The sequence below is a fragment of the Centruroides vittatus genome, unplaced genomic scaffold, assembly GCF_030686945.1.
Source record: "Centruroides vittatus isolate TY-2023 unplaced genomic scaffold, ASM3068694v2 scaffold_3293, whole genome shotgun sequence".
In the NCBI taxonomy this organism is placed as follows: domain Eukaryota; kingdom Metazoa; phylum Arthropoda; class Arachnida; order Scorpiones; family Buthidae; genus Centruroides; species Centruroides vittatus.
Window position 1 is genome coordinate 489,515 of NW_027122702.1, and position 26,522 is coordinate 516,036.

Here is a 26,522-nt window from a genome sequence, read left to right on the forward strand (position 1 = left end):
TTTTATACCAACTTTTTTATATTTACGAACAAATACAGTAGAACCTCGATTATCCGGATTGTTCAAAATAAACAAAAATTTTACAAATTTGCTGATTTGCACTTGGCGATTGCAACACTGTTTATGTAGGCTACGTGATGGGATGCATAACTTTTTTTGTCCCAACAACGTCTCACCCGGCACAGTGGTCCTAAACTTCTTAATACATTTTGCGTCGTAAGAAAAATATAACTTGACATACATATTTATAAATAATTTATATTCAAATTACATCATTTCTATGGCCAAGGGTGGTGTAAGGCATGGGTGACGTGGGCCACCACCTATGGCCTCGCGCCTCGAAGGTTTATGCATTACTTAAAAGCCGTGAACGTGACGAAAAAAATTTTACTCGTCATCACCACGACTAAATATTAGTTTTGGCATTTTTACGAATAAAAATTTGAGTTTCAACTGCTTTTTTTTATAAAATCCGTCTTCTTGCGCCACCAGAGGGCCTTTAAACAATAGGCAGTGTTAGTGCTGGTCAGTAGTAGTTTAAATTCAAAACGAACGTTTGTTTTTTGAAAATTTGGTCACGATTTAAATACAGTACAGTATTATTTTTCGATTATGCGGATTTTTCCTTATCCGGACTACCTTCATCCCCAATTAGTCTGGATAATCGAGGTTCTATGTAGTACCAAAACTTATACATTGCAATTGACAAAAAAATTAAATCATATTTTGAGTTACTAAAAACTATCTTGAAAAAGTGTCTAAATATCGATTTTTTTTAGGTACCGCCTGTACGGAATGAACTCGTAGCTGCAAATATGAAAAGTTGGGTTTGGAAATTTATTTTTATTATGACCCAATATTTCGAAAACTTAATAAAAAATAAAAGATAATTTTGAACATATATTTTGCTTATCTACCCATAGTCCGCGGAAGTGCACCTCGTACTGAAACACAGTATGTAAACATGGTATGTATTTCACACTTCCCCACCCCACTTAGACTATGCCTATGACAACAAGTCGATCGCGACACATTTTTAAAATAAAAAGTAGATCTTATGTACACAAAAGTTGGCCACCCCTGCTCAAAATACAGTACAGTCTTTTATCCGTCAGTCCATATTCTGTCACTGCTATATTATTTGGTAAAAACAAAAATGTTTTGAACCCAAATACATTATCAATAGTGTGGGTGTGTCCAGGAAGTTAATATTTGATAGTTTTGCTATAACTAAGTTGTTTTTGGCAGTGATTCAGCAGGTAGAAGTATTTGTTTACTTAGATGGATTTCCCATAATTAACAAAATTGTTAAGAGGAATGTTTTGTTTTAGAATTTCCTATTGTTTGATAGCCTATTAAAACCTAGTCAATAGCCAGTCTGAAGCAGAAAAAGTGCTAAATAATAGCAATTCTTGGTATGAAAAGTGAGAAGAGGCTAAACAAACACAAAATCTATTACTATAAAAAATATAAAAATTTGCTTAAAAAACAACACACACACAAGTCTAAGATATTCATTCTTTAAAAAAATCAAATTTTGGTTGTGCGCTGTACATGCATATCTTGTATTAACAATTTTCAGTTTCTTGTAAATGCATGTAAATACTGTATGTATTACTAATAGATAAATCTAACACATATTAATACAAACACTAATAAAAATATAGTAATTATTGTAATCATGTCACTCTCAAATCCATTGTTCATCAGGTCCCATACTCTGACAGATAAGAGAGTTTACTGTAGTTGGTTATTCTAATACTTAAAAAACAAATTAAAATTAAGAAATGTTAAATTATGAAAATATTGATAGTTGAATGAAATATATATCATGTTTGTATAACATTTAATAAGCTATTCAATTTTGAAAAACAAATGCATGAGCAGTTTTTTCTTTTCTTTTCTAAATTTCAAAAGATTTTATCTTTTCAAATTATATGAATTGCAGAAACTTCATAAAACTTTTTATAGGAAATGATATGATAAAATTAAGTTTAATTTAGAAAATTAATGGTCCTAATAATCAGATCAATTTTCTTTGCAGATGCATTTTGCTTAAAAAAATTATAAATTTTTTAAAAATATTATTTTAAATTTTAGTGTTACAATTTGGATTCATAACAATCTTTGTTGCTGCTTTTCCTCTGGCACCAGTATTTGCATTAGTAAATAATGCATTTGAAGTTCGTCTAGATGCTCGAAAGTTGGTTACATCCTATAGAAGACCAGTGGGACAGAGAGTTCCTGATATTGGTAAATATACAATCATTTAAATTGAACTTAATTATATTACTTTAAAACTTCTATTTTTTTAGGTATATGGTATCCAATATTAAATGCCATAAGCAGATTTGCCGTCCTTACAAATGTAAGCATAGAAATTTATTTTATTACTTCAGAAATATGTTTTTGCTTACATGATTTTTTTTTGAAGGCTATAATTATTGCTTTTACATCAAATACGGTTCCTCGTCTCATTTATCGTATGACAGAGTCTCCAGATGGAAGCTTACGTGGATTTATTAATAATTCCCTGTCCTATTTTGATGTTGAAGATTTCCATCCAAATATTAATGTCAAACCTCTAGATTCTAAGATTGAATTGTGCAGGTAAATTAAATTTCATTTTTTAATTTAGTAATAATACTAAAATAAAATGTTGAGAAAACTTTCATTTTGTTTAGATATCAAGATTTCAGGCATCCACCATGGTCTGAGTTAAAGTATCAGCGTACAGAAGAATTTTTATTTTTGCTAGTAGCACGATTTGCGTTTGTAATAATATTTGTGGTTAGTGAATTTGCAAATACATTAAATAATTTATAACAACTTTTAATTTTAAATTGAATACTAATTTTTTTTAATAGATTGTTATCTCCCTCTTGAAATCATTAGTGAGAGGGATGATTCCAGATGTTCCTAAACGTCTTAAAGAGCAAATCCGTCATGAAACGTTCCTCACTAATGAAATGATGATTGAGCAAGAATTGAGAAGAGCCAGAGGTTTATTACAAAAAAATAAAAATTTGGAAGCTGATCAAAGCAATAATTAGTTGCTCAAAAAATAGTACAATAACATTAAAATCTTGCATATCATTTTTTAATATTTTATATGTATTTTTGTATAAAAATTTAAGGTTAAAAAAAGGCAAGCTGTGATCCTTTCCAAGGCTTAGATCTCAAAATTATGTTATTTGTCTGTGATAAACTTAATTTTAATACCTCTCCTACAAGAAATGCAAAATTTAGCAATAAACATTATTAAAGTAGGGATTTTAAATATTGTAATAGTTTATGAATTTTTTTAAACCACTTATTGATTTAGTTTAGAAATCTGCAAGACTTTTTAAAATTCATAATTTTCTGACACTCTTCAAATTAGATTCATAAAAGGAATTAAATATCCTTATTTTGTTACATTTCACAAAGAAAAGTGAGAATTTTGTAGTAGTTTGGTTAAAAGCAATTTCTCTCTGTATGATAAGTATAAATAATAGTTACAAAAGCTTTATAAAAATCATATCAAATTCACAATTAAGAATATATTTTTGATTTTGAGATCAATATTTGTTTTGAATATATATTATGAATTTTAATACATGTGTAGTGTAATATTTAGCATGAAAAGTAAAGAACATAATTGAACCATCATCATGTGATGCTATGCCACAAAAATCAAAACAAAGTGGCTGCAAAGCAAACTACAGCTGCACTAAAGACTGCCAAATTCAAAACTATCTAGTTTTAAAAATAGTTAGTATTCTGATGATTCAAATTTCTGGAAGCTGGAAAATTGGTCTGGTACTATATTAATAATGCAGTTTTTGTCATGTATGAAATTTAATGACAAATTAAATAAAATTAATTCTAATCTTTAATGCAAAGTTACTTGAATTTATTTTTAAACTGTAATTGAGTTCTGTAATTTTTGAGACTTGAATTTTATTCAATAGTCTCAAAAATTATGCATGGTATAAACACACTGTATCAAGCTACATACTAAATGTAATTGTGGTGGGCTATTCACAGCTCTTATGAAAAATAACAGTACTGTTTAAATTACAAAATCATAAAGCATACAAAACATTATTTTGGTGGTGTACAACTTTATTTTTCAGTGTCCTAGCTGGATACAATCTCACTTTGCAATTTAAATTATGCAGTTATCTTTCTTAAGATTTGAAAAAGGAAACAGAATGCCATGCACAGTGCAAAGATGAATAGGAGCACAGGGCCACCCAAACCTAGAAATAGCCTGTGTTTGTCTAAACCCTGTTTAGTAGTAGTAAATTGTATTTAGCTCGTTTATAATTAGTAATGTAAATGTGTTTTGTTTTCAAAACTCTTCCTTATTAACAATTAAAAATTTAAAAGTTAAACTTGAAATAGCAATTTTGTAATATTAAAATATTTATTTGTTCATTATAGTGCAAAATGAGAAAAATGAATTTAATCAAATTAAGAGAGATACTGATTTGTTGGTCATTATTTTTGTCAATTATTTTATAGAGTTATGGAATATTCAATAATTCAAGATATGAAGATACAGAAAAGGAAGAATAGTTTTTGTTATAATGTGATCTTTAACTACCCATTAATCAATAATTACATGTTATCAAATCGTGCATTTAACTGTATAAAAAATGTTTTATACAGTTAAGACTTAATCAAAAAGGACTGATGATTGGAGATAAATATGTAGAATATGCTCAATCCAACTGCCCTAAGTGTAAGAAAATATTATCAAAATTACCCTTGTTTTATGAATGTGATGAGAAAAAAGATCAAGGATCAATATTATAATCGTAAGAAGGAAATAGAAATGTACAGGAAATTGGATAAAGCCAATATTAGTGAAATTTACAGTTTATATAATGTTAGAAAAAGTTTTGAAAACAAAATTATTAATTGTTAATAAAGTCTACATTCTATTTTTTAAATAGTCTGAAGACTTAAAAATTGTAGTGTGTGAAAAGTATCCCCTGTAACAGGGCTATAGCCTAATATGCTAATAAATTTTGATTTGATTAATCTAAATTAAGAGAGAGATATACAGACAATATTTCTTAAAATACAAGCAGAAACATTTAAAAATTTATTATTTATAACTTAAAAAGCAATTTTTTCTTCTTACAATAGAAATTAGCAGAATGTTAAATTTCAAAATCAAATGGTTTATTAAAAAAAAACTCATATTTAGGTTATTACACGTTATTATTCGTCGGTGTGCATAGCGTCGTCTGCCGGTTCCGCCGCACTTTCGGTTGCTTTGGGTTGTCTTTCTTCTTCCATTGCAACTGGTGCTTCTGGCTGAGGTTGACGAGTACGTTCTTCACCTGCAATGCTTGATAACTTGTTTACATTAAGAAAAATCTATAGTAATAGTAGTTGTATAAACTCTAATTATCATAATACTGGAGATAGAAAAACTATATACAATTGAAAAATTACTAAAAACAATTTTTGAATTATCTATATACTCATAACTGTTATGTTCAATTCATACTAAAAGGATTGAGTATATAGATTACATCCAATGCTTTATACAATACAAAAATTTTATTTTTTTTTAATATATAATTAAGCATGACAACGCCATAAAAGTGTTAAAGTTTATTTTTGATTCTGGAAGACTAAATTACAAAATAAATTCAAAAATATAAATTATTAGACATTTATGATCTGTAATTTTGCTATTTTAAACTTTTTTCTAAGAAATTACACCAACCGAGTAAGAAAAACCATTATCAATCCTTTAAAAAATATCTCAATTAATACAAAACTTAATTAAAAGACAATATGTGAAGGCTTTTATTGTTGCTTCTATATTGTGAATATTTATAGATTAATAATTATTAAAGTGAATTATTTTATCATTTCATTGTGGATGAAGATAGGATAAAGTCTCAAAAACATTTTCAGTATAAAATTTTGCAACTTTTATTGTAATGTAATTTAGAATAAATATTCTTTTGTTGTTAAGATTCCTTAATCTCACTTAGAAAGCTCTTGTTTTATGTATATATATTTTAAAAACATAAAATAATGTTGAATAAAAATTTTCTAAAGGATACATAAGGACCAACTTCTTCATCTTCATAAATTTGAAAATCCATTCCTTTTCCAACAACAGCAATGGACACATTTTTGGTAGAAAGATCCACTTCATTTGGGAGGCATTCCCGTAATGCTCTCAAACCATGTTTAATTAATTCTTCTAAACTACCTGCAAATTATAAAACTGAAGTTAAATTGTGGCATTCATTTGTTAAATACCATAAGAAGCAAAATCTTATATTGTAAATTTATAATTTATTCCTAATCTTTAGAAAATCACAAGATATAAAAATTTGCTTAACTAATCCAAAGACACTTTTTTTTTAATGTAAAACCTAACCATTTAATATTAATTATATATACTATGAAAATCTATTTTGAAATTATTGTAAAGCAAATAAGTTTACGGATAATAGTGAGGTTGTGGCCAAAGTTTTCAATGCAAAATCATGAGTGTCGGACATTCAGCGCCACCTTCCTGTAAGCCTAGAAGTTTGACAATGGTGTTTGGAATGTCGAACATGATTCCACTGATGTTCCAAACGCCATTGTCAAATTTCTAGGCTTACAGGATGGCGGCGCTGAACGTCTGATGTTCATGTTTTGCTTTGAAAACTTCGGCTGCAACCTCACTAATATTTCTTAAAGGTGCCCCTATGGCACTTGAAAAATCATAAATTGCAAAAATATTTGGTATTCCATTGAATACTCTCTCCACATATTTGAAAAACAAGGAAAGGATTTTGGAAAGCTTCAAAGGATAAAAGAATCAGACAGAACAGAAAAGCAAGTGTAACAGAGTATCCAGATGCTGAAAAATTTATTCTGTACAAATCATTTCAGTGCACAGACAAGAATATTCCTGTCAATGGAAAACTTCTTAGAGAAAAAGCATAACAAAACTGATTTAAAGCAAGCAGTGAGTGGCTGGATTTATAAATTTAAGAGGAGGCACAAAATAGCTTTCAATAAAATCTGTGGTGAAATTGCACAGTCCTTCTCTTGCACTTCTGCAAAGTGGTTGAAAGTTTACAAAAAATTGTACAGAACAATATTCTGGATAAAATTTAAATGCAGACACTAAAAAATAAGCTTAACAAAACAAATGGTGTTCAGAGGTAATTCATATCATGAGATTAAAAAAAAATGTGTATATGCCGTACACATATGCCTATATCTTGTGCTTTAAAACATAAAACACACATCCTTTTAATAAAAACCTGAAAATATGACAAACTCAATATAATTAAATGGTATTAAATTTAGATACATAAATACCTTTTGCTACTGATGAAGGGTTGATTAATATTATAACAAAAAGTATTTTATTAACAAATTAATATTTAACAGAAAATAAAAAAAACTAATATATGTTATGAGAAAACTATTACTTTAAAAATTATATAAAGTTTACTTGTTTTAAAGGAATCAAGATGTCTTTCTAAATAAGTACGAGCAGACTGAGAACGAGCTCCTATAGCCATTGCTTTACAGTCAAAATAATTAGCAGATGGACAAGTATGATATACATGAGGACCCATTTCCTAAATTAAACAGAAAACTTTTTAATTGAATTATTTAAATACTTATAAATAACAAAAATATTAATTTACATCATAACCAGCAACAAGTAAGCCAACTCCAAATGGCCGGCGATCATAACGTTGTGTTGATATCTGCATTTCTGATTACAGTAAAGGTATGAAAAGGATTATCATGTAAAAAATCCAATTAATAAAAAAATAAACAAAATGACCCTTCAAATGATATTTATTAACTGTCAGATTAGCATGACTACAAATTTATAAAATAAATAATTCATATTGATATCTATTAAATATATAAATAATGAAGCAATATCAAATGAAATAATTTTAAACAAAAAGTTTTAATTAATGATAATAACTAAATTAATAAACAACAGAATATAGTCAATCACAAAAGTTACTTAAAAATATTGTGCATTGATAATTTTTTTAGAAATTAGAATTTTGGATTTTTTTCTAATTTTACTAAACGACACAATGCAATTCTATTCAACTTTTTTACAAATTAAAAATTCTATATTCAAACAATTATAGAATTTATAATTTTAATTAACTACTAAAATAACTACTAAAATAAATTTTTTCTTCAATTGTTTATAAATCATTTATTCAAACGCCTAAGATATTCACTACTAGTCACAGAATATATTGATGAATTTCATACTATTATTATTATCTAAAAACAATAAATTAAAACTTTACATGCAAACCGAGCAAGAGTTTAATATAATTTGCCTGTAATTTTTATATTTATTTTTGATATTTCAAATATTTCATGTTAATTTTAATTGTAAAAAGTGTGAAATGGCATATTAATAATAATAAAGTTTGCTAATGAATCATGACAACTTTTTTATCATTAACAAAATTAAATCCTTTGTGTCTTAAGAGGTTTTAAAAGCTTTCTAAATTAAGGAGCTTTAATAATTAACTACAGGTTATACTTATTTTGGAAGAAAAGAAATTTTACCTAATATTTCACATTTATTAAATGATAACTGGTGCAATTTTATAAAAGGATACTATTTCCTAATCTTGATACAAGCCTATTAATTGGAAGTGGAACTTCATGACTTAGGCGATTACTAAGACATTCCAAACGCATGAACTTGCTGCAATAGAAAATGAATTAAAACCTTGATAAAGATTAAATAGTTCATTTTAAATACTAAAAATACCTTAATATTCTTGCATCAGCAGTGAGGCCTGCAATAGATACACCAACATGAGTGTCAATAGAAATAATTTTCTTTTGATGTGCCGATAGTTCTGATGTTGCTCTCTAAAGGAATAAACATATGATTTAATCAAATATCAAATACTGAATACTTTTTTTATAATCAAAAATATACGATAAAAAGTTTTATTTCAAATGATATTTAAAAATAATTCAAATATTGCATTTTTACTTCAAATCTTCTGTCTGCTTTAATGTAATTAAACTTTGTACTTTAACTTTAATTAAAGATTTAAAAATTAATGATTAAATGTAATTATGCTATTACAGTGGAACCTTGCTTAATGAGCATAATTCGTTCCAGAGTCTTACTTATAATGCAAAACACTCGTTAAGTGAAACAATTTTTTCCATAGAAATTAATGTAAAATACAATAATGCGTTCCACACCAAAAAATATACTCAAATATTTTATGTATAATGTTTATTCAAAGAAAATTATACAATAAACATTGTTAAGGAGTGTGAATCATCATCTTTTCTTCTAGCGTGGAATGAACCAATCTAAAATGCAAATTCGATTTGCAGGAAAAAAAAAAAAAAACCAGAGATAATCTGTTTGATATACACACCAAATGATATGCCAAATTCATGGGCTATGTAAAGGCTATACTTAAATAATAGAAATTAATTAATCTGACCAGAGGTAGGCAGTTATGCTTCCATCTCGTATTAAATTTAATAATTATAAATAGTTAATTTTTAATTCAGACATTTCTAAAATTTCATTTGGAATTGGTCATTAAATTTAATACAAGATGGCAGCATAACTGCCTACTTCTAGTCAAATTAATTAATTTCTAATATTTAATTATCGCCTTTACATAGCCCAAGAATTTGGCATATCGTTTGGAGTGTTTATTATATAATGGGTTATGGTTGTTGATGTTTATACGTAATATGTGTTGGAAAAATGTGTGATCACAAGCAACACTAAGATGTTAGCTAAATGAGTGCTGGATGGAGCATGTGCACAATCCAGGACTTCCCCTCTCCTAGCCACTCGTTATGCAAAAATTTGCTTGTTAAGCGAGTCATTTTTTTCACAATTTATTTTGCTCATTATGTGAAACACTCATTATGCAAGGTGCTTGTTAAGCAAGGTTCCACTGTAATTCTTAAATCTAGAATTCAATTTTTAAAATTCTTTCTTATCAACAAAAAAATTAACAAAATTTAAGGATGATCTAAGTTAAATTTAAATTTTCAAATATAATTGCTTTTATTTTGCTTTGAGTTTAACATATGTTTTAAATCTCATTATAGCTTATGAAATTATTTAAGAAATAAATCTGAAATAAAAGATAATATTTAATTCTTGAATTTATAATTCTACTTGTTAAAATTAATTCAATTGAAATGTTAGATATGACACATTTTTGCAATAAATTAATTAATATTCAAAACAAATTATGCATCGTTATATTCCATTACATTAATATTAAAAACTCTTTTCCTTTTTTTTATTCAATTATATTAATTATTAAATTTAATGCAGTGAATTTTATATATATGATATAAATTGTAAGTAATCATATTAAGCAGATAAAAATATTCAATTATTATCAAACTAGAACTGACATTTATATTTTTATATATTTTGAGCAGTTTTAAAATCAATTTTATTCTTAATGAAGCAATTATTTTTTAGATTCTAACTGTAATAAATGTGACTAGAATAATTTATATCATAACTGTTCCATTATATTTTTGAAACTACAGTAGAGCATCGATTATCCGACCCCCGATTAACCAACTTATTGGTTAACTGACCACGTTCTAGTTGGCAAATTCAAATGTCCGTTAGTGATGTGGCGCTATAATATTTGGTTATGTCTTGCTACTTTAATATTATTTTTGTTAAATTTTTGCATGTTTTAGCTGGCAGCAGACCATGAAAGAGCTTAGCTTACCATGAAAGAGAGGCTAGTATTTAAATCAGGCCTAATACACTATACCAGGGGTGGCCAACAAGTCGATCGCGATCGACCGGTCGATCGCGATGCCAATTTTGGTCGATCGCTCGCGATGTCTTGACTTAATGTGTTACACTTGTAACTGAACGCAACGCGTGAACCTAACGCGCAAAAGCAACAATATGCATGCAGTTATGACTGGACTCGTAGACAACACAGCCATTTAGCTTGAATATTTGATACTGTCATGCGGTAGCTTCTTTTCTTTAGTATTAACAATATTATTATTATTAATCAATATTATTTATCCACTGGTGACAACGTTGAGTTTCAATTTTTCATTTGTTTAAAATGTAAGTACCTGTTCTTTATGTTTTAAATTAAGTTATAGCTTTTCTTACCTATCTATTTACTTGATAAGTGAGCGTTTTCGGCAACAGACCTCTATATTTTTGGATTTTTGGAAATACGTCAATTGAGAAAAATACTCCCAGTATCACCAAATGTAGCAAATATATTTATTCCTATTTCGGAACTACATACCTGTGTGAATTGGCATTGTCATACTTAAAGTTAACGAAGACTAAACATTCTGTCCTGACTGATTCCCATACTGAAGAATCATTGTTATTATCTTTGTCAGGATATACACCTAATTATGTTTCCTTGGTAAGAGACGTGCAAACTCAGTCCTCCCATTAATGTAACGTAATAAAATAAATTCTAAATCTGTCTTTATCAGTAGCTAATTTGAATTAATAAATATTGTTAATAATTACTCATGTTGTTTTAATTTCCCTGGACGTGAGTTTTTTGGCTCGTTAAATAATTACGTTGTTTTTTACGTAGGTAGATATACAGGGTGTTTCAGTACAAAGAGCACTCCCGCGAGCTATTGATAGATTAGCAAAAAATAAGTCTAAAAATCTTATATCATTCTTCCATGATAAATTTTCCTCACCAAAGAAAAAAACATCGCGAAAGTAAAATCTTATAATCAAATTATCAGCCGTACTGTGCAGTTTTATAACAACTTTTTCAAGTTTACGAACAAATAGTACCACAATTTATACATTGTCATTGATAAAAAAAAATTAAATTATATTTTAAGTTAATAAAAATCAATCTTGAAAGTGTCGAAAAATCGATTTTTTTAGGTGCCGCCTGTACGGAATGAACTCGTAACTGCAAATATCAAAAGTTGGGTCTGGAAATTTATTTTTTTTATGAGCCTTATATCTCGAAAACTTAATAAGTGATTTAAAAAATAGGAAAATAGTTTTGAATATATTTTGCTTATCTACCCATTGCTCGCAGGAGTGTACCTCGTACTGAAGCACAGTGTATAAAAATAGTATGTATTTCACACCCCCCTCGCCACTTAGACTATGCCTACGACAACAAGTCGATCGCGCCACATTTTTAAGATAAAAAGTAGATCTTATGCACACAAAAGTTGGCCACCCCTGCACTATACTAATAATGTATTTTTTCATACTTTTTCGGTTATCTAGCTTTTCAGTTATCCGACCAACCCCAGTCCCCAATTAAGTCGGATAATCGATGCTCTACTGTAATTTACTTTTGAATTGAAATTTCTTAAATTAAGAGAGTTTCTTAATTTTGCCAATGGAAACAATGACGTAAAATCTTGATTTAATTCTAAATCAACTTAACTCAAGGCATAAAACCTTAAGATTGTCTTTAATGTATAGACAGATATCAATATTTAATAAATTCTGACAATCTAAAACTAAAATTTGTTAAGGAATATTCTTTGTTTGCCAGTCACTGGTTCAAGTGCTGCTTTAGTTCTAGACATTGGTTATTGCTTTTAATATTGATATTGTTGTTTGGAGGAAAGCCTTTGGACATTGATTTTTAACAGTATTCTAAATTAAAACAATTATTATAATTATTTTAATGCCATATATTTAAATTTCTTACTCATTAAATATTTCTTATAATATATCTTATTTATTTTATTCTGTACATTTTTAACGACTGTTCAATTTTTAATTATTCTAATTGAAACAATTGATCTATTTTATTATTTTTCTAGTTCAGAAGATTAATACAGATTTAGATGATGATGTATTGTAAATTGAAAAACTTACTTTTAATGCAACTAAAACAGCATGGGTATTATTTTTTAATGCTACAGTAGCTGATCCTTGTTTCACTGCTTCCATGGCATATTCAACTTGATGAAGACGTCCCTGAGGACTCCATACAGTAACATCATTATCATACTGATTACGAAACTGTAAAATTATAAAAATCAAATTATCATAATTGTTTAAATATTTTAAAAAGTATTAAAAATATAAATCCAAGTACTAAATGTTGGACTAATTTCAGGCTAAAATATGGCTAACTGTTAATTTTCAATCCAACACAATATGATCTAGAGGCCAGCAGTTAGATCAAATTAATTTGGTCTAACGGTAGATAATCTAAGTGTTTGATTAATGCTTGTTGTTTATACAGTAGAGAGTCGTTAATCGGAACACCGGTAATCAGCACGATCAGAGCAAACGTTCGATTCAGTCGGACTGTGTCGTGCTGAATCGAACGTTTTTGATACTAAATTTACTTCTAAAGTATCATTTTCATGTTTTTATATTCTTCAATATATTTATTTTGTTTGTACAAAATGCAGAAATAATTTTTAAAGATACGATAGCCTCGATTATTATTATAAAAATTTTTGTTAGGCTTAAAATCGATGAAAATTCAACACGAAGCGACACGCAACGGAGAAAAATTTGAACATCAGACAGGTTAATATATTTTTTCGTACATAATTGGTAATCGGAACAAATGACTAATCTGAACCACCCCAGTCCCCAATTGATTCCGATTTTCGACTCTCTACTGTATATGAAAAATTATGAATGCAAATTAGAATAGAAAATATTTATTTTTCTATTATGAATATTGTGTTATTATTTTACTTAAAAATGTTATATATATATATAAAAAGGAAACTTCCTGACAGATGTCAACTACAAGGAGAATAAAAACTCCAGCTCCAGCAATAGCCTACAAAGATAAGGTCTGTCACGAAATATTACTTCATTAACTAAGGAACTATATCATCATCATTATAATCCTATTTTTATAGTTAATTGAAATTTTTTAACTGAAAATTTTACAAGCTTCACAATATTTGTATTTTTTTTTTTGACAAGTAAGGGAATAGAATAATTCATGTTACTTATAGCAGTATATATGCCATAAGTAACAAATTATTCTATTCCCTTACTTGTCTGTTAGATTGCTAGTGATGTGTGTTTATAAACATGTTGAATCTTAAAATGTGTAAGATGTGTTAAATTGTTATTATGATATATATTATTATTTTATTCATATTTATATGATGTGCAATGAGTAATTTATATTCATTGACTAATTGTTCTAACTTTTCAGCATTTTTTACTCGTAAATAGAAAATTGTTTTCCATAAATTTTGTTAAATTTAAAACCTTATGATTAATCATATGATGAAACAGAAAATGTATTAAATTAATATGAGCATTAAAATTCCATTTACAACTTTACAAAATTTTTAAAAATAATATAATATACTGAAACATTTGATTGATCATTTGAAAAAATGCTAATGTTATATGCATGTATTATGTGGAAACAGGATCCAGCTTTATATTTTTGACAATATTCGTAAAAATGGATTTCTGAAATCTAAAACATTAAGGGAAATCAAAATTTATTTTCAATACAAAACAAATAAATAATCATGTAAAGTTTATTCTCTAGCTACCATTCTGGAGTTGTTCATAAACTATCTAACACAGATGTGAATGGGTAATATACAGGAAATCATTATGATGAGGTACAACGGGATTTATACAAAAACATTATGTAATGGGTCTAATAATTATCTAGTGCTTTAACACTTCTTCCAGCAATTATATTTTTAAAAATATGAATTTTTTTTACCTCTTCAGTGGCCATCCTCAGGCATACAAGCAGAGAAATAAATTTGAACAAGCTTCCAAAAGTTTGATGAAAATTTTAACTCAAGCTAACGAAATTGGAGTAAGAGTCAAAGGCCAAAATTGTTTGTATTTTTAAGAAAATAACTGCTGGAAGAAGTGTTAAAGCCCTAAGTAATTATTAGTTATCTTGTTTCCAGCTTCTGTGCACATTTTGATACAATGGGTCTTTAAGTCAAATAGAATTGTTCGTTTGTAGGGATTAAGCAGTTTACTTCTCAGATTCGGCTATACCTTTTTTATTTCTTAGTACAATTAAAGGGGTCAATTAAGGTACGCATTAAATAACTTTGGGGACAGGTATGTGCGACAGCATTACAGGGTGCCATTACATATCCGAACGAGATGGTCGAGACCTTATCAGAGCCGTATTCATAGCAGCAAAAAAGGTTAAAGGAACCATGCTGCTACACACAACCCCCAAAATCAGCCTGCTTTCAGGCCTATAAAATCTGGGGAATTTATAGGCTAATGGAGGCAAATCCCTTATTCAGAGTTTACATCTTACCCATTACAGTGTATTACAGGAGAACGGAATGATACCGTAGCCGAAAAATATAATAGCTTTATGTAATTTACAAAGAATACCTCTAAAAAAATAAGCCATTATTATTCATTTTATTTTGCAAATTCACTGAAAGGTAAGCAGGAAAATGTATTGCAGCAAGTTAATGACAAGATTTTACATAATAGCCTTTTGGCATATATTTTACTGTCATTTTGAACCTGAAAAAATGAGAAAATGTGTATAAAAAATATAAAAATAAATTTGTAACACCACTAAAAAGACCAATAGGTTATTTTTCAAAGAAAAAAGCAATTATATTGTCAAAATATTTTAAAAAATTAACTAGGACTTAATTTCCTACGTGTCATTTGAACATCAAATAATAATTTAATTAATAAATGAATAAAATCAAGAATGTTTTCTAATGATTAAGCAGTATCTTCTGCTAGATTTTAAGATTTTTAACGAATAGAAATTAAATGGATGGTTTATTGTGAAGTATTGTTTTGCATTTTGAATTTATATTTGTCTACGAGTTATTAAAACAAGAATAAACTTTAAAACAAACCATTTTCAAACTTCTGTTCTCCTTCTTAAATGATGCTGATTCACGAGCGTTTTCGATCGTTTGGGGCGCTTCTGGTCGATGCCGAATTGCGTCGTAAAATAGCCAAATTTGAAAAATTTTAAATCTTTCTCTTTTAATAATTTAAATAATTTATTAATTACTAAATATAAATAATTTAAATTTTTTTGTATATTACTTTCACGTTAGAGTTGTATTAATAAGTTTTTTTTATTTATTTCACTCTTCCCATTTGCGAGCATTAACCATTTAGTTGTAAACTTATTGCCTCTAATGAATTAAATAATTATCTGTCTATCAATTGGTGGAGATACATGAGGCTTATCAAACTATTGGAGAAAGAAAATTAAAAAAAAGACTAATTTTATTCGTGGAATGCATTTCGGTCTCTACTAGAAGTGGCTTTTTTTTATACTCTTTCCGCCCTTTGAGCACTAAGAGGGCTTCGTTTAGCAAGCCCATTATGGGTTCGGCCAGGCACACAATATACACAATGGAGCGGCCGGGTGGTGAGGGACAGGGCCTGACATATCTGGTCGGACAACCCCCCAAAAATTCCTGGTGACTTTTTGATCCCGGGTCCCCCAGTGCGCTAGGCTGCCACCTTAACTCTTCGGCCATCTGGCCGTCCACTAGAAGTGGCTGAAGAGAATCTAGTAAAGATCGAAATGCATCTCAAAAAATAAAATTATCTTTTTTGATGTGATCTCGATTTTCTCACTCTCCAATACAGTTCGATAAGATTCGTATACTCCGCTATTTGAGATAATTATTTAAGGAATGTATTCATTTCGGATTCGACTTAGCTCGGATGTGGCGGCCGGATGGTGAAAGTATGGGGCCGAATATATTTGGGTGAGCCATTACTATCTTTATGTTCCTTGTGATTCAAGTAATTTCAATATAATTTGTTTAATATTACATTATTGAGACACTGAATTCTGAGAGAGCAACATAGACAAAACCCTTTACAAAATATTAATATTAACGTGGAAGTAATCCGTTATGGCGGGGTTATAGTGGCATGTTATCCTAAGAGTAATTCACTACCATGTACAAAAGTCGCGACCCAATTGTGGAGTTCTCAAAAAAGTACGGCCCTATTATCCCTGCTACAGTGATTTTCTCCACATTAATGTTAGCATATTTTTAAAAGCACATTTATTTCAATAACATCATAAATGCATATAGCAAGTTCATCTGGAAGGCTTGATTTCCAGTTTGCATTTGCAATCAGGGCGGATCACGTATTTCTATTCTCCGGGTGTTATCCTTTCTGTGTGTACAAAAATAATTAGTTTTTTATCCGCTTCCTTCTATTGCTTAGGGCGAATTCCATTCTGTCTGCGAGTGCGCCGCAAATCCGGTCCTTCCTGAAGGAGTCGCCTCTCGCTTCCATGCCGCCATCCAAGCAGACAAGTATACTGTATTTGTTTTATTGATTTTTTGCTAGGATTAAAATGCCATTATTATGTACAACTAAGGACGTACTAAAACCATTTATGGTTCTCTATCAGAAATAATTAGAAGTTAATTATTTTTAATTATATAACTTGACCGTTAATGCATTTCATGTCATAATAAGGCTTCACTTTAAGTGCTTAAAAGGTAATTACATAATTCATAGTAAAAGTATTAAGGATTTATTTAATTCAGCAGGAAGATCATTAGCGGAAATTGAATCTATATCGTACTTAATGATGTATAGCGTATGCGACATTGTCATTCTGATTGATTAAAACAAATATGCGCATGTACAAGAACTTCTTGAACTGATGATCTATTAAGCAAACCATTAACTTATAAAATTATTATAATTTCTTAATAATGTCAGATGAACTTATTTCAAAAATATTAAATATAGTATTTTAATTAAATATAATTTAAAATTAATTTTATTAGTATTTATTTAATTGTTAATTTATTTTGCATTAAATTACCACGAAACAAGTTGTTAATTATAACATTTTTCTAATTAATTGAATTAAATATACGTTTATCTTTATGAAAGAATTATTTTTGTTCTAAAATCGGATGTTGCAGAGTTATCAGTGGTGTATTTTTAGTTAATTATTGGGTTAACATTTAAAAAATTACTTGAGCAATATACATAAAAAGTTAATTTATATTTAATCTTATTTAAAGCAAAGGATAAACGATAAATTTTTTTCTTTGCACACATTTCAATTTTATTTTGAATTAAACTTGTTTTCTATTTTTTATTATACAATTCAAATTAGTTTCTCGCGAATTAAATTTAGTTCTTTTTTTTTCAAGTATTCTATCAGAATTTATTACGTTCATTAGAAAATTTATTATTAAATACATGAATATTGTAATTTAATGAACTCCCACATCTACTCCAGCAAGAGATCTAATCAAAGCAGTATGTCAAACTAGAAACAACCGGTTAGATAGAAAACTTTACAATTACAGTTTGTTTTGAAGATGATTATTAAGTTGCCCGAGGCTCTAAAACAAGTTTTCAGAACTTAACTAATAGAAATGCATAACACAACATATATTAAAGCTTCCTTGGTAAGCTATGACCCAGTTTTCTCAGAAAACAGCCAGTGTATGAAGCAGTTCAGAGGTACGAATATATTCTTTCTTTATTTACTCTTATATTTTTATGCTTATAAGTTAAAGGTCATGTATGAGAGTTCGCCATTTCTCAAATACTTATTGCACAATTTTTAAAATTAAAATCTAATGTAACTCAGATTTTAGTTATGCTATTTTCGTTTCACTGTTTTGAAAAATTTACTAGACATATTAATAAAAGGTTTTGAAGTTTTTCAAAGAAATCAAGGTCGATTGGTCATTCTCCATTGCAGTAAACAGTGACGGACAATCATTGGCGTGGCGCAATAAAAACCTTGTAAAACTATAATTGTAAATCAGTTTATTTAAAAAAATATTATTTATTATATATTAAAAGAATTATTTTGACATTTTAAAACTTATAAAAAACGTATTTCATTTTACGAAATTTAGTGAAAGTTATACGTTTTTCACTAGAAAAATATTCGGTTAAGATGAGACATAAATAAAGTAATGCTTTAAAAATTTTAATGTGTTCTTTAAGCGTGAAATTGTAAGATTTTACTGCGCTTTTATAGCTGTTTAGGTGTTATGCCTTATTTTATAAAATAAAACAGTTTTTCTATTATTGTAATTCCAATAAAAAAAACTTTTGTAAATTATATTAAAAATATAAAAATTTGATAAAACCACAATAAAATCCTTGCTATCCTTTTACTTTTAATTCGAGGTGAACTTTAATAACAGTAAATTTATTTTAAAAGACTTTAAAATCATTACTTTGTGTTATTTTCTTTATTTTTCTCATAAATGCATTTCATACAACAAATTGTCATAATAATGTTTTAATAATGTTTTTTAATTAATACATTTAATAAAAACTCTTCTCTTGGAATTTTCATAATTATTTATTTAAATAATTTTTAATACACGTGCAAAATTGCTATTTGTCCAACTAATGGTTAAGCTTATGATTTTAATCCTAAAATACCCTATCAAATTATCCTGAAATTTCTATTTATTCAGGAAATTTCCTGAAACTTTCCCCATGAACTGTATTCACAATAAGAGTAAAAATAATTTCATAGTTCTATATTTATATCTATTTAATTAATTTAATAATAATAATAATATATATTGACTTATACCAAAAATAATATTTTAAAATAAAGAAACAAAAAAACAAAAAAAAAAATTGAATTTAGAGAGATTTTATTAAAATCAATCAATAATTAAGCATTCTGAAACGTATTTTATGTAATTAATTTATAAAAATTTCTAAAACCAATAAAAATTTAAAGTAGACTTTTAAAATTAATTAAATTTTAATTTAAACGTTTAATTTACAATGGAATAAATAATAATAAGTTAATTAATAATAAGATAAATGAAATAAATATCCAAACATCTTTACTTCCTTATCTTAATTGTTTAAATATAATCAGATATTACCTTACCAATCGGGTAAATGTTAGATAAGACATTTTATCAACGAAGGAATCGCATTGAAAATTCGTAAAAATTTTTCCTCCTGTTCTTCTAAAAATATTTTGCCATCGTTGTTTTATTATAACCTATTATTAATATAATATTACGAATATTTAAATAAGATATTTCAATTAGAAAAGAGAACTTAAGTTAATTTTATGCAATTAAAATGATGCTTTTTATTAGTGGAAATTATATATTTAGTGAATTGCATAATTTTCAAAAATTCATTTATAGTTTTATGAATTTGTTTACAGCGTTTGAAAAAAATGTCACATTGAAATCTTTTAGATAAAATATATAATTATCTAGGTCGATGAAAAAATAATATCACTGTTAAATAGTTATCTTCATTATTATTATTTTTTTTTTTCTCTCATTCTGAGGTAGTTTATGAGCAAAAGTACTCATTTATTTCAAATTATTTGATGATTTTGAGCTCGGAATGATGATTTTTCAGGTATAAAGTAGTTTTATCATTTAATAATTTTAAAATATTAATTAAAAACACAAAATTTATTATTTTAAAACTGAATGTAGAGGTCACTTTTATGTCATTCAGTTACGCATGGTTAAAGTAACTAAAGGTGACTTTATATAAAATTTTTTGATGATCAAATAAGTAATTTATTTATTATTTTTTCCCTAATTTTTAAAATGCATTTTCTGAATATTTTTGGGTAGTTTTTTTATAAAATTATTAACTAAAGGAAGTTGAACTCGAGTAAATTTCAGAGTTTAAAATAGTATTACGGAAGAATATAAATAGGAAGAGGCGATTTTCCTCACTTATTTTAATAAACGGTTCTTATAAATTATTCTAGCGGTTAAATTATTATTATTTTTTTTAAATATGCATTCCAACTAATCTGAAAATGAACAATGGAGTGTATAGGCGCGTATAATAATATAAGCAAAAATTTATTAATTTTGTATCAGAAGAAAAAATCTACATTTTTTTTATTTCCAAAAACGCGTATATATATATATATTAATAAATTACAAAATTATCAAATTATTAATATTATTATTATTATTATTAAAAAAATCTTTAGACTCTCGTTCAAACATCAAAATTTAAAGAAAAAAAACGTGTATATATTTGACGTCATCGATATTATTTACGTATTAAATTATTCATATTTTGAAAGAAAGAGTATAAAAATGAATTAAAAGCGAATAAAATTTAGTTAAACGTATTTTAAAATAATAATTTTACCTTATTAATTACAATTAATGAGATTGAGATCAAGGATTAGTTGTTTTTTATTATTTATTTCTTGAAACGGGCGACGTCACTAACGGAGTAAGGTCCGTCGTGACGTCACGTTGCCCTAGTAACGAATATGGACTTTGAATGTTAGCGTTTCGTCTCTCTCTCTCGAGATTGAAAAGTTGTGCCATTTGAAGAGATAATCGTTCATATCCTTATCGAAGATCATCGTGTGTTTCACCTGTTCGTTAATGGTAAGATGCTTTCACTGTTATTCTCTAAGGGATTTAAATCCTGTTATGATCCTTCATTTATCATTAAGACTTGTTTACTACAACTGGATCTAAGAATAAAGCTTGCAGCATTTTAAAGCTTAAATTGTCTCTGCTGCAGCCAATAAATTCTCTTCAGTGCTTTTTCTCTTGCTGATGATGGATCAATGTTAGTATCAGCAATCAAAGCTGCTGATAAATTATTACTATTGTTCTAAATATCATCACAAAGGAGAAAGTAAACAGAGTGCTAATGTATAAGCTGTATAAATAATATGTGAGCTTGGAATATCATATATTAAATACATGTTGTATAGAAAGTGTGTCTGTTTATCTTGAATGTAAGCAGAATTGCGGGTTAATTATAACTGCATTAAAGAAATCAGAGGTGTTTTGTGGTGATCGATTTGAGAATCTATCTTGTTAAACAATTATTATTCAAAAAATAATCTTTTACTTACTTTTAGCAGGCTTTTGGCTTTGTTTTGTTTGGTATAAATTATAAACCATGTCGAAAAAAATTAATAAGATGAATACTCAGTAAGGGTGCGACCATGCAGACGTGAATTTAGTAGCGAGCAATATAATTCTTGCAAAAGAAAACCATGCACAAGCGAGAAGTGAGAAATATCACTGGCAAGAGTGAATTTCTGGTTCTCGCACATATCTGACAGGGCTTGATCTTTATTGTGTCTCGCCTCTTCTCGCCACATATTCTTGTTCGCTCACACTTGCATAGTCATATCCTAATAGTTTCTTATGTTTTCATCTCGCCCAAAAACTTGACAGTATTAGAAACATTGATTTGTACTGTTCTTCATTTAAGAGTTGTGTCAGCATGAATAAACATTTCTGTTACTGTTGAGATGAAAACATAAACCATTATTTTGGATGTTCTTCGTGTCTTGTTAATTTCAAAAGTTAATTTCTAATCATTCATTTAAAAGAATTTTATATAATATAGATATATATATTATTATTATTATTATTTCTTAACTTCATTGTAAAGCATGGTATAAACTACATCACAAAGAATTAACAAGATGAATATTCAAAGTAATAGTTTGTTTTTATCTCACCCAAAGTCTTGACAGTATCAGAAACATTTATGTTGTTCATCTTTTCGTTAAAAGAGTTGTATCAACATGAGTAAATGTTTCTGACACAGTTGAGATTTTGTATATTCTTCATATCTTGTTAATTATAAAAGATCATCATTCATTTAGAAAAATTATTATTATTATTTCTTAACTTTACTTGTAAAGCCTTAATATAGTGATTAGCAATGACTGACCCCATAAAGCAAGAAAAATACATAACCAAGCTAAAATATGACAAATTTGCAACTTAATGATATGGTACATACATCATTACATTTATGTTTTCACTTGTAAATGAAATATACCAAATACATTAATACATATTAATGAAATGTTATATATATAGTATTTATTAATATTAAAATTCCTTGAGAAACAAGGATCTTTATATTTAGTTTTGACATAGTTTATTGTCATAAATGCTGCTTAGTATTATTATTGTTCAAAAATTAAATCGGGTGTTTGATGAAAAAATAAGATTAAAAGTATGAACTAGTTTTTTTGAAAACTAGCATCATAAGATTACTGATATCCTATATTAGTTTTTGATAAGTCATAATATAAAAAAATTGGGAATAATCCAAATTTTTTTCTATTATGAACTATTACAATAGAAATTGATTATATTTTTTTACAAGTTTTTTTCTTAATACGATTCTTTTCTTCTCACATAATTATTCTATGGAAAATGTCATGAATATAAAACTAAATGAACTGCTAAATAATCAGGCTATAATATGGCTATGGTGATTAATTAAATACTAAATTGTCCAGAGGTGGGCAGATGTGATGTGCTGCTTATCTCTAGACAAATTATTTAGTATTTAATTAATTACATAGCCATATTATAAACCGATAATTCAGCAGTTTATTTGGCTTTAGCTATAAATCGGGTTTTTGAGTCAGTGTTTATTTAAGTCATAAGTATTTTACTTTTTGGGAGTTAAAATTTCTAATATGAAATTCTAACAAGTTCATCTTTATATTAAGATTATTCAGGTGTGTTTGTAGTTAATGCTTGTCTACATATCAACACAAAAATATTTACAAAGTGAAAATATTGTTTACATAAAAATGTAATATGAATTCATTACATAGTACATAAGAAAACTGTGATCCATAATGAATTTTTTCAAATTATTAAAAGTAAGTTATTTTGTAAATTCAATACAAACAGTAATTAAAAATATCTGAAGCATTTTTAGGTGCTGTTAACATTGTAATATTTCTCAGTATTGTTGCTATTTTATTTTACTTGTTCATAAAGCTAAAAATGAAAATTTAGAGTGAAGCTCATTTTCACATTTTAAATCTTAATTAGTTATGCTGAGGGCAATAATTTTTCCTAGGTCTATGAATATATTATATCCGGTAATAGCAAGGTGTAGTAGATATTGAATTGTATAGAAAGTAGGTCATAGATCAAAAACCTTAAGTAAAATGGAACAGCTGATTCTGATATTTGAATATTTAATCTTAAGTAAACTGTATTTCGTACATGCAATTATAAAATTATGAAAAATATTTGTAAATTTATTTTATGTATCTGTATATATAGATAATGTGTTGTGAATTTATTTATTATTTTCTTTACATCTTCAAATCTTATAATTCAGAAAACTTTAAATATATGTTCATATAGTAATTAAATTGTTAATTATAGACAAGAAATAGAATATAGATAAGAAAAATTCTGAAGATCAAATTTACTAAAATTCTGTGTGTTAAAGCTTAAAAATATCACAAAATTATAATTTATTGAAATTGATGGCATTCAATTTTGTAAATTTATTATATTTTATATTTAATTAAATGAAATATACAAAATATAAATTACAAATCCTAACATATTGTTTACATTGTCATAATGTAAATCTGAGGCAATTTTTAAATTTAATAGACTAAATTTTTCATAATATATTTTGCTACAGACTATTCACATCTTCATAAAGACTAAACTAGTGATAAATACAACAAGAATTACAAACTAATTGTTTATATTATATGCAGTAACTTAAGATAAAAGTATGAATTTTGGAATATTTGATAATTATTTTCAATAATTACAAAACCCTAGACAATATCCCATTACATTGCCATGTGCAATGTTTTGACCCCTAATGTTACCAGCTTAGGAAAGCCAATGGACCAAAATGTTTTGGAATGTATGAAATAGTTATCACCAAAGTACAAAGATAGAGTATTTTCAATTTCACTTGCCAAAAATCCAGCTCATACCATAAAATGACACAGAAAAACACATTATCTCTGGCTTGGAGGATGTTATTGGTTATTTAATATTACTTTTTACATCCTGATGTGACCATTCACTACCAATCAGGCATTGTTTGTTTTATATTTTAAATTATAACATTCCATCTTTTTATTATATTTCAATATCCATTTCTAAGTACATTTTTTAACTTGAAAATGATTGCTAAAGGCAATTGAAAATGTTTGTTTTTCTCCATTGTTTTATATTACGATCTTGATTTTTGGTTTTGTAAGATTAATAATTATCCAGTGTATAGAACTATTTTCAATACCATTAATATGTGTATACTACTGTAATTATAATAAACATGTTTTTGGATATACATTTAACTGCTTCTTTGCACTTTTTCACTGAAAATTGAATTTCCAGATTACCAGAAATAGGGTCAACCCGTTATTTCAGATGATCTGTGTTCTACTGTGTAGCCAATGCTTTGTTCTGATGATATATATTTTAAAAAAAATATGTATGGACCAATAAACATTGATTTGTAAATCTTGTAATTCTTTTTACTATATTTTTAAAATTGAATGCCATCAACTTTTTATTAAAAGAAAACAGTGGTTATAACTGCCTCTCAATGATATGGTGATACACTTGTCATTAATAAATACCATAAAAGTACTCTACAGCAATATAATACCAATTGAAAAAAGTAGATAATAGATATTAAAATTGAACAAAATAATATAAAATGCATTATTTTTGTATGAATTTGTATTTGTATTTGTATAAATTAATGAGTATTTTTAATTTTTGTTAATCAAAGCATCTTCAAATTAATGTTTTTTTTCAAATATAAATATTTTTTTCCAATTGTTGAAAGCAGACTGGACTGGAGAAATTATAATATAATATAGTTTCAAATTTAAGTATTATAGCAATTAACAGTTTTCAAAGAAATTTTAATGATTTATTTTTATTACTATCAATTCGTTTATTTAATATAAAAATTACTACTGTACTATAATGCTATTGGCAAATGAGTTTCAGTGACTTTTATTGTCTGGCCTTGAAACAGTAATTATATTTCTACATGTAAAGTTTATAAAATGCTATGATGAAATATGAATTTGTAAAAAAATTAACAAAATGATGTACAAATAGAATTTTTAAAATCCTGCTTAGATCTTTGGAAATTGTATTTGTAGCGATTGAAAGTATTGAAATATTCATAGTAATGTGTTTAAATTTCTTATAATTTTGGCAGGAAAGGATTTTTATATAATTTTAATTGCTTGACATATAAATGTCAATAAATAATAACTAACATCAGAAAAATATACAAATGCATATTTCTATGCAGTTTGATGATTTTAAAAATGTAATTTTTTCATTTTTGGTTTTCTTGATTGCAGAATTATTCTGTAAATATATATTTTTGTATCATCAATTCATGATTATTAAATCTATCTAATTTTAGTGGAAACAATTTAAGTTTCTTCTGTAAATGTAGAATCCTATAATTAAATTTTATATTCTATATCAATAGTATCCAAACTATGGCCCATGCCAAATCTAGCCCACAAACATATTCAGCACATCACTTACAAATGATAGAAACAGACCTATCTTTGGTATATATGGAATATACAGAATCATTTGTGGTCCTTTGACCTACAACTTACATGCAATTTGGCCTGTCAATTGAAAATGTTTTGAGCTCCACTGTTATATATAGCATAATATACTGCTTCTGCTCTTTTCTATTAGTCTCTAGTTTATATTTAGAATGTTAATTGAATATTCTCTTCTTAATA

At 27.1% G+C, this 26,522-nt stretch overlaps 3 protein-coding genes across 4 annotated transcripts in view; 2 read left to right on the forward strand and 1 right to left on the reverse strand.

The window, feature by feature from the left end:
• Positions 1-3,878, forward strand: part of LOC136988321 (anoctamin-1-like) — a 42,141-nt gene extending 38,263 nt beyond the window's left edge. The window contains exons 21-25 of the mRNA XM_067286194.1: positions 2,101-2,253; positions 2,316-2,368; positions 2,435-2,610; positions 2,685-2,790; positions 2,868-3,878. Coding sequence (XP_067142295.1) covers positions 2,101-2,253; positions 2,316-2,368; positions 2,435-2,610; positions 2,685-2,790; positions 2,868-3,053 — 674 coding nt within the window. The 3' untranslated portion in view covers positions 3,054-3,878. The remainder of the gene's footprint in view (positions 1-2,100; positions 2,254-2,315; positions 2,369-2,434; positions 2,611-2,684; positions 2,791-2,867) is intronic.
• Positions 3,879-5,153: 1,275 nt separating this feature from the next.
• LOC136988339 (proteasome subunit alpha type-1-like) lies at positions 5,154-15,936 on the reverse strand. Its single transcript, XM_067286221.1, has 8 exons — positions 15,853-15,936; positions 12,875-13,021; positions 8,783-8,886; positions 8,628-8,716; positions 7,671-7,741; positions 7,472-7,601; positions 6,075-6,226; positions 5,154-5,352 (listed from the first exon to the last, which is right to left on the reverse strand). The coding sequence occupies exons 1-8, from the start codon at positions 15,853-15,855 to the stop codon at positions 5,215-5,217; spliced, it is 834 nt and encodes a 277-aa protein (XP_067142322.1). The 5' UTR covers positions 15,856-15,936; the 3' UTR covers positions 5,154-5,214.
• Positions 15,937-21,142: 5,206 nt separating this feature from the next.
• The window catches only part of whd (carnitine O-palmitoyltransferase whd), a 38,588-nt gene continuing 33,208 nt past the window's right edge, over positions 21,143-26,522 (forward strand). The window contains exon 1 of one of the 2 annotated variants that reach the window (XM_067286237.1): positions 21,143-21,369. The gene's annotated coding sequence lies outside the window, so the exon portion shown is untranslated. The remainder of the gene's footprint in view (positions 21,370-26,522) is intronic. The other variant, XM_067286238.1, reaches the window with a different exon arrangement.

Coding starts and splice junctions, on each gene's coding strand:
- LOC136988339 (XM_067286221.1), bottom strand. Junction 7,602..7,670: donor TACTTGTTGCTGGTTATGAT/GTAAATTAATAT, acceptor TGTTTAATTTAG/GAAATGGGTCCTCATGTATA. Junction 6,227..7,471: donor TCTTGATTCCTTTAAAACAA/GTAAACTTTATA, acceptor TATAATTTGCAG/GTAGTTTAGAAGAATTAATT.